We start from the raw sequence: 9,551 nt of genomic DNA, 5'->3' as shown, positions 1-9,551 counted from the left end.
CTGAGGAACTTTTCCCTCGGTATATTCCGAGGGACATATCCCTCGGAAAATTCCGAGGGAGCCGTCCCTCGGAATAAACCGAGGAAAATGTCCGTCGGTATACTCCTATCGATCGATGTATATATGTCCAAAAACGCATCGATCGATGAACTTCCGAGGAATTATACCGACGAAGTTCTCCCTCGGTATATTCCGAGGACATTTCCGACAAACTAGTGATCCTCGGAATTTCCTCGGAAATTTATTTCCTCAGAATTCCGACGGAAAATTCCGAGGGATTTCCGAGGAAAAAATAAATTTCGAGGAATTATTTCCGACGACGTGTTTCGTCGGTATGTCGTCGGAATAACGATATTCCGACGAAATTCCGACGATTTTTTCCCTCAGAATCCTTGATGTTTTCTTGTAGTGCGTGTAATAAATAAGAAATGAGTATCACATCAAGGGTTAGATTTTGTTGTAAATTTTGTTTGTTTTTTCCTTCGTGGGTTGGGTTCTATAAAATTTGGAATTTTGCTAGACCTCTCAATTCTACGTGGATGTGAGTGGAACCGCCCCGTGACCTCTTTCTCTTCTGTCTCTTTTCACCTAATACCATTACCAAAGTACCAAACACTCGATCACCTCTCTAAACAACACAAACACCCACATTTATATATACACATACATATTGAGAAAACCACATAAGCCATATATTTATTGGCCGTACTTTGTATCTTTGGCCAAACCTAAAAAACAAAAACACACCCTTATATTTGTAATTGATTCTTGTCGTATAGATGCCACAATTCAGTTCATCCCAAGCTCCCATTTTAATCCTCCCCGTTCTCATTATACTTCTTTGTTCAACGCAAACACAATGCCACACCAAAGGGCTACGATTGCGACCAAGAAACCAGAAGATTGTGAACTCTACGAGTCAGACACAAAACCCTGAAGAGGAATTCTTGAAATGGGTTAGATACGTTGGGAGCCTTAAACACACGGTGTTCAAGGCAGCCAAGAACAAACTCTTCCCTTCGTATACACTCACTGTTCATAAGAAACACAACAAAGGTGACTTCACTAAAATCCAAGACGCCATTGATTCTCTGCCTCTCATCAACCTCGTTCGTGTCGTCATCAAAGTTCATGCTGGAGTTTACAAGTAAGTACAATTCTTTTTTTTTAAAGATTTATATATATTAGGTGAGTTGCTTCAGTTTGGTGCAATTACTATTAGTATTTAATCGAAACATATTCTGTTTAGTAATTGTTTAATCAGTTCATCTTAGTTTCTTTTTCTCTTTTTTAAACCATGAGGAATAGTTGACAGAATATTAATTAGGTCGATCATCTTTTTATTAGTATGTTACTTTAATTAGGTCGATCTTGCAGGTATGTTGTTTATATAAAGAATTTTGTGTGGTATATTTTGCAGTTGATCAAATACCAACTTGGTACCACATCATCTTTAGATTTATGTTCATTTTTTAATTTTCAATGTGTGGATGTAACTATATTCCAACAGCCTGAACCGTAGATACTGGAGTTTTGTCTCTATACATTTTGCAGTTTTGCAATTTGTTTTCACTCTAATTAAGTGACACCGTCGCACCGGCCATATCTTTTATCTTCGTCCTTTCCTTGCATTTGCATGAGCCAAAAGTAATCACGAAACTGAAAGAGTTTAAACACATATTGCCAACAAATAATAAATCAATCTCTCTCTCTCAAAATCAACACAACTAAATGATCTCGTGAAGCCAGGAATTTTGTAATATGCCTTAAATGTAGAGTAGTACATGCATTATGTATATAATTATAATATATATCATATTGAATTTTTTTTATCATATTGAATTTAATAGTGAATTTATGGGTACTATCGAGTTATAAAGAGTCATGGGTCCACATACACGGATACACTCCACTATTACCATCCACTATTTTATATAGTTTGTTTCATACCAGCTATTCTTCTAAGATTTATAATAAAATAATGTAAATAATAATAATAAGTTAGTTGTTTTGTTCCGTTTTTGTTTTCCATATAACACTTTAAATTTAAATAATATAATGACCTTTTTGATGTTAAAACAATAATAATGAAAAAAATTGAGGAAATGTGTGTAGGGAAAAGGTGAACATACCTCCAATGAAGGCATTCATAACAATAGAAGGAGAAGGAGCAGATAAAACAATAGTGCAATGGGGAGACACAGCACAAACACATGACCCAAGAGGCAATCCCATGGGCACCTTCAACTCTGCCTCTTTTGCCGTCAACTCTCCTTTCTTTGTCGCCAAGAACATCACTTTCAAGGTATAACTTCCTACCAGTACCATACTTGTTGTGTGACATTTTATCTGGATGGATCAGTTTTGAATCAATCTTCTGTATTCAGAACACGACACCAGTCCCCTTGCCAGGCGCGGTTGGAAAACAAGCGGTGGCATTGAGAGTGTCAGCCGACAATGCTGCGTTTTTCGGGTGTAAAATGCTTGGTGCTCAAGACACTCTCTATGACCATTTGGGAAGACATTATTACAAGGACTGTTACATTGAAGGATCCGTTGATTTCATCTTTGGAAATGCCCTTTCTCTCTACGAGGTAAACTCATAGTATGGTCTACATATGTTGTTACCCTTTTATAAACTACTTAAGTAGCACTTTTAGATTGGTATTTTACTCTAAGAAGTGATGTTTAAACTAGGGGTGTCACGTGCACGCAATAGCGGATAAGCTAGGAGCAGTGACGGCGCAAGGAAGGAGCAGTGTGCTAGAGGACACAGGATTCTCGTTCGTGAAGTGTAAGGTGACAGGGACAGGAGTATTGTACCTTGGGAGGGCATGGGGTCCCTTCTCAAGAGTCGTATTTGCTTACACCTATATGGACAACATCATCCTCCCTAAAGGCTGGTACAATTGGGGCGACCCTTCACGCGAGATGTACGTATACTACTCTTTCGACCACACTACTTTTTCTTCTTTAAAACTACATACTACATAACGAAACTATATATCATATCAGTGGGATTCGAATATAACAATTTTTCAAATACTAAAAACTAACGGACTATAACATGTAAACTTTGGACATTTCAGTCCAACTTTGCAAAACATGATCTCGTTGCCTCATCCATTTTAGAGTGTTATGTCCCCACCACTACACCACTCAACATCTTTCAACCGACTTCATTTTTGTCTTATTGAAGTTTGTGTGCGCATGCATTCCTTTTATAAATATTGAAGTTTAAAGCCATTAACGTAGGCGTGCATAGTCTATTATAGTGCTCTAAAATGCATACATAGGCATCAACCAGTATCATCAGAATATCTAAATAATAATGTAAAGAAATAAGTAACTAAAAACCAAATGTGGATGCAGGACGGTGTTCTATGGGCAGTACAAGTGCACGGGAGCAGGAGCAAACTATGCAGGGAGGGTGGCTTGGGCAAGAGAGCTCACAGACCAAGAAGCTAAGCCTTTTATATCTCTTACCTTCATCGACGGCTCTGAATGGATCAGACTCTAACCATTACTCTTTTCTTTTTTCACTCTTTTTACCTAATTAATAATGTAAATTTTCCCAATAAAATGACGATACATTTTTTAAAAATAAAATTCACACAGACCTCATCTTCTTGTAATCTTGTATGATAACTCAACATTTGATCCTGCCCACACATTTTAATACTATTTTTATGTCACTAACCATACTGTAATCTATTTCTATAAAGTACCTTTTGTCACCCCTAGATAAGAGTGGGCACTTTACCCGACATCCGAACCCGATCCGAAAAACCCGAACCGAAATCCGAACCGAAGTAGCAAAATATCCGAGCGGATATTGAATTAGGAGAAATTGGATAACCGAACCCGAACTGGTAATATCCGAACCCGAATAGATATCCAAAGATAACCGAACAAATGTATAATTAACCTTATATTTCTAGTTTACATCTCTCATTTTATTTAAAATATATATATTGCTACTACACATACTTTAAGTTCATATGATATACATACAATTATAGAGAAAATGATTTCCTACTAACTTAAAATACTTGTTAAATTTTTTATTTCAAGAATTAACAAAAAGTTACATCCAAAATTTAAAAACAATAACCAAATTAATGTCTTTTTAATTTCAAAATGTTATGTCCAAATCTATTAACCATTCAATCTATTAAAAATAGAAAATTAGTTAAGTAAAAGTTATATTTATTAATAAATGAAATTTGAGAAATGAAAAATTTAATTTTTTTTAAGAAAATCTAAATATCCGAACCCGATTCGAAATAACCGAATCCGAACTAAAAATACTCGAACCCGATCCGAAGTACAGAAATACCCGAACGGGTTCTACACCTCTATACCGAAATACCCGATCCGAACCCGAACGTCCACCCCTACCTCCAGACTTTGGCCATTACTCTTTTCATTTCACTCTTTTTACCTTATTAATAATGTAAATTTTCCCGATAAAATGACGATACATTTTTAAAAAATTAAATTCACAGAGACCTCATCTTCTTGTAATCATCTAACCTATACTAAAAGGGGAATATGGTGAGCAGAGAGGCTGTCCACGTCCTCATTTAAAATCAACCAATGAAAAATAAGCTTTTTGCCACGTCAATATCTCTGAGTTAGAAAGGGCATTTCGGTTGGGCTTTGTAAAAATTATAAGAGCCATCTCCAGCCCAAAACCTATTTTGTTGCAAGCTTGCGATTCCTCTACTCTTCCACTTTGTCTTTTCCCATCTCTGAGTTGCGAGTTTAGCGTTACCTTGGCAACTTCTGATCAATCAATGATCTTTAAACTCTTCTTCAATATTCGTTCAACCTCTCTATTTTTCATCCTTCAAATCCAGACGTTTCATTGTTTTATCAACAGCTTGCTATAAATTTAGAGCTATACAAACGAGCCCTCATTACCCCAAACCAAGTTCTCTGCATTTCTTATTTTACTACTCCCTTTCTCCGTTATGGCTAACTTCGATTTTGCCTTCTTACTTTACATTCGACAATCTGAATCTTTGTCGTTTTCTAAAGAGATTGCCCGGCGGCGACTCATTCTTCGCGGGGATTATTAGGTTTTTAATCTCTCTTTTCTGTTCAATTGCTATTAATCTCGATACCAAGAGCTTCTCGCAGATACACATGTTAATTAGTTAACTCCCTTCTCTCAGAGCTTTTTCAGACAGCAAGACTTTCTGAATCTTCCCTAAGAAATTATGGCATGGGGCTCGAGAATGGAGGCTATACCGTAACAATTCAGTTTGCTGAAATACAAATGGAAGGTTCTAACTCTTGGAAAGGGGTTCGAAGAAGACGATTTGACATTTATGTCCAGGTCTGAACCACTTTATCAAGGTGTAGATAATCAATCTTCCTCCGACATTGATTCTAATGAACTGTAAAATGTATTTTTTTTCAGGGAAGACTTGTGGAAAAGAATTTTGATGTAAGCATAACAGCTGGTGGATCTACTAAGAGGGCAGCTCATAGAGAATATAAAGCAAATGTGACAGAAAATTACCTTGAAGTTCATCTTTTCTGAGCTGGAAAAGGAACATGTTGTATTCCTATTCAGGAGGCTTATGGTGTAAGAATATTTTATATTCTATATGACCTATGTATCTATTAGTTTAATATAAAGTTCAAGTTCATATTATTGTTTTAGATTCTAATATAAAAGACGATACCGTGATGGATCGGTTTCGATTAAGAATTAGAATCCGGGTGTATTGATAACCCTCCTACTTTACCTTATGTTTAAATATGTCTTTAATCTCATAATCATATATATATGTTAAAGGTAATGATAATGGAATACATTACCATTATTAATATATATATCAGTATACGTACGTTGTAGTACCGTTAATATAACGAATGGTTGTGATGAAGTCTTAGAGAGTTGTGTTGGTTAAGACTCATGTCTCTTTGACTAATATTTTCTTCTTCACGTAAGACGAGAGTCTTTCTAAAAGATAAACAAGAAAAATACTGATTATTGAAGGAGAGATTAAAAGAAGGTTTGGGGTTTCTTGTCCATCAAGGAAACCACCAAAGAAAGAAGGTTAAAGAGGAGAACATCAATTGGTGGGATTGCATCCAAGCATGGATCAAGGTTAGTGTTCCTACCTTCTTTAGAATCATGTTAGGATTGAATTAAGTCAAATCTAAATTAGGTCTTGGTCTTGAAATAGATTAACATGTGGTATCAGAGCCTATGTAGATTAGATTAATTCATCTGGAAATTTGTTTTGAGTTAAATGTTAACGGAAGTTACGAAACAAACCAAGTGCGTGCATGAAGTTTGTAAAAAAAAAAAAAAAAAAAAAATTTATTTACCTTCATGCGTTTATGAACATGTACGGATCAAACCGTTTTAATGTGTGTTCATAAGCCGTGTCTAACGACACCGTAATTGGATCAAGCGTATGTTCTTGATTGCCGTTGCGTTAAAATTCTGGAATGCATTAGAAAGTCGCGTCGGTTCGTAAATGTTTAGAACTAACTAACGTAAAATGCATGATTAAGTAAATCTGGAATATTGTTAATTCATGAAGTTTACATTTTCGGTAATAACCGTAAAGGAATTGCACTCATAATATTAACGTTTGGCATCATGCGCTGAAAAATATCTGGATTATTAATTAAGTCATTCATGAATGAGAGTAGATTCATAATTAAACCGTTACGTGTTGTTGCATGCATGAAAGAGTGCTTTCTGTTATTTATTAACATTTGATAGCATACGCATGACTGTTAAGTAATTCTGTCTAGTATGCATAAACAGAAATCATTTATCAAAGTAAATGCATATTTGAACTAATAAAGTTGTTATTTTATTAAATTAAAATAAATAGTTAAAAAAAAAAATGCTTCCGCTGCATTTTAATGATCAAATAATTGTGTTATGAAATATTAACACAATTTAAGTAGTTTTTCCTTAGATATTTTAAGTTTATATGTATATAATATAATATGATAGTCACCAAAGTGACCTTGTTATATGACATATAGATATTAAAAATAATTATAAAGTTTATAATTGATCAAGATCAAGGATGCTAAATGACATAAAAGTTTGATTGATCAATTAAATTATTATTTATATTCTAGGAGATCACCCACAGGTGGATCATTGAATATAATTAATAATAAAAAAATAATTAATCATTTTTCTACTATAGTGAATAATATGTATATCCAAAGATAACATATTTATTTGACTAGTGTTGATTTGATTAATATTAAAGAATATATAATTAGCATCAATGAAAGTACTTATATTTAAATATTGCCCAAAGGTTATTTAAAATATAAGTGTTAAAAGTTTCTATTAGTCTGAATATATATTAAAGTCTCAAAGCACTAACGGGTAAACATGTATGAATGCTTGCAGCTTCATCAAATGTGTTTGCATCTGCTAACTCTGTTGTAAAGTTTAATGGCCTCAACTATGGTGAGTGGTTCGAGCAAATCCGGTTTACACTGGGTGTAATGGCTCTGGACTCTGCCATACTAACTGATGAGGAACCCTCAGCTATTACAGTAGATAGCTCCGAATCTGAAAAGTCTCGTTATGAGAGAAGGGAGCGATCTAACAGGCTGAGCTTGAACCTTATGAGGTTGACGATGGCAGAAAGTATTAAGCCATCAATGCCTAAGACAGAGAAAGCAAGGGAATTCATAGAGAAAATTAAGGAGTGTTCACAATCGGAATTGGCTGACAAGTCGATTGTAGGAAGTCTCATGAATGAGCTAACTACAAAGAAGTTTGACTGGTCTCAGCCAATCCATGATCATTTGACGCACATGTCTAATCTGGCAGAAAAGTTAACGACCTTGGGAATGGAGGTACATGAGCAATTCTTGGTCCAATTCATCATGAATTCTCTACCTCTTGAATTTAGCCAGTTCCAGGTGAATTACAACACCATTAAGGATAAATGGAACTTTAAAGAATTAAAGGCTATGCTAATTCAAGAGGAAGGGAGACTAAGGAAGATGAAAGATCAAGTTGCTAACCTCGTAGGTCTTGGAAGTGCCAGTAGCAGCAAAAGAACATCAAGTAAGAAGGACAAAAAGAATGTAAAGAACTTCGTGAAAGGACCTCAAAGTCAAATCCAGAAGGAAAATAAGTGTTTCTTTTGTAAGCAAGTAGGACATTTCAAGAAGGATTGTCCTAAAAGGAAGGATTGGTTCGACAAGAAAGGTAAACATTACAGCTTTGTTTGCTATGAAATGAATCTTGTTGAAGTTCCTAATAATACTTGGTGGTTAGATTCTGGTGCTACTACTCATGTGTCTCATATTAAACAGGGATTCAGTTCGATCCAGCCCATAAGAGGACCTGAACAGTACTTGTTCATGGGAAACAGGATGAAGGCACAAATAGAAGGAATTGGGACGTATAGATTGATCTTGGACACTGGAAGTCATGTGGATCTTGAAGGGTGTCTCTATGTACCTGAGTGTGCTAGAAATCTTGTTTCAGTTAGTAGGTTGGACAATTTAGGTTTTAGTATTAAGGTTGCACATGGTGTTTTCTCATTGTACCGAAATGATTACTTTTATGGTAGTGGTATTTTATTTGATTCACTTTATAAGCTCAACCTTGATGCAAAGTTTTCTGAATCCCTATTTAATGTTGAAACTCGAGGCATTAAGCATAGCGCAATTAATGAAAGTTCTGCTTTCTTGTGGCATAAACGACTAGGTCATATTTCCAAAGAAAGAATTAAGAGGTTAATAAATAATGAAATTCTTCCTCAGTTGGACTTTAGTTACTTAGATGTATGTATAGATTGCATTAAGGGTAAGCAGACGAAACATACTTTAAAGAAACCAGCCACAAGAAGCACTCAACTTCTTGAGTTAATACACACCGACATATGTGGCCCTTTCGATGCTCCTTCATGGAGTGGCGAAAAATATTTCATCACATTTATTGATGATTACTCACGGTATGGATATACCTATCTACTGCATGAAAAGTCTAAGTCTGTGATTGTCCTAGAGGTATTCATTGACGAGGTGGAAAGGCAGTTAGATAAAAAGGTGAAAGTAGTGAGATCTGACAGAGGTGGTGAATTTTATGGAAAATTCGATGAAAGTGGACAATGTCCTGGTCCATTTGCAAAGTTACTTGAAAGTAGGGGCATATGTGCACAATACACAATGCCTGGTACTCCTCAGCTGAATGGTATAGCTGAGAGGCGAAACCGTACCTTAATAGAGATGGTTAGGAGCATGTTGAGTAATTACTCATTACCCCTTTCTTTGTGGATATATGCATTAAAAACTGCAACTTATGTGCTGAACCGGGTTCCTAGTAAGGCAGTTCCTAAGACTCCTTATGAGCTGTGGACGGGAAGGAAACCTAGTTTAAGACATCTACGTGTCTAGGGTTGTCCAGCAGAAGTAAGGCTATATAATCCACATGAAAAGAAACTTGATTCTAGGACTGTCAGTGGATTTTTCATTGGCTATCCTGAGAAATCAAAAGGGTATACATTTTATTGTCCTAACCATAGTACGAGAATAGT

General features: G+C 35.5%; 1 protein-coding gene across 1 annotated transcript; it reads left to right on the top strand.

The window, feature by feature from the left end:
- The first annotated feature begins 551 nt into the window (after window positions 1–551).
- On the top strand, window positions 552–3,699 carry LOC111213930 (probable pectinesterase 53). The gene is made up of 5 exons (XM_022715774.2): window positions 552–1,147; window positions 2,116–2,305; window positions 2,388–2,594; window positions 2,698–2,933; window positions 3,373–3,699. Exons 1-5 carry the CDS (start codon window positions 780–782, stop codon window positions 3,518–3,520), a joined length of 1,149 nt encoding a protein of 382 aa, XP_022571495.1. The 5' UTR covers window positions 552–779; the 3' UTR covers window positions 3,521–3,699.
- Window positions 3,700–9,551: the final 5,852 nt, after the last annotated feature.

Source organism: Brassica napus, chromosome C9 (assembly GCF_020379485.1).
Source record: "Brassica napus cultivar Da-Ae chromosome C9, Da-Ae, whole genome shotgun sequence".
Taxonomy (NCBI): Eukaryota; Viridiplantae; Streptophyta; class Magnoliopsida; order Brassicales; family Brassicaceae; genus Brassica; species Brassica napus.
This window is presented reverse-complemented; position numbering and strand designations above follow the sequence as displayed.

Excerpts from the sequence above, each read along its gene's own strand:
- LOC111213930 (XM_022715774.2), top strand. The coding sequence starts at position 780 with ATGCCACAATTCAGTTCATCCCAAGCTCCCATTTTAATCCTCCCCGTT. Across the intron at positions 1,148-2,115 it reads GTTCATGCTGGAGTTTACAA|GGAAAAGGTGAACATACCTC; the intron begins GTAAGTACAATT and ends AAATGTGTGTAG. Across the intron at positions 2,595-2,697 it reads ATGCCCTTTCTCTCTACGAG|GGGTGTCACGTGCACGCAAT; the intron begins GTAAACTCATAG and ends TGTTTAAACTAG.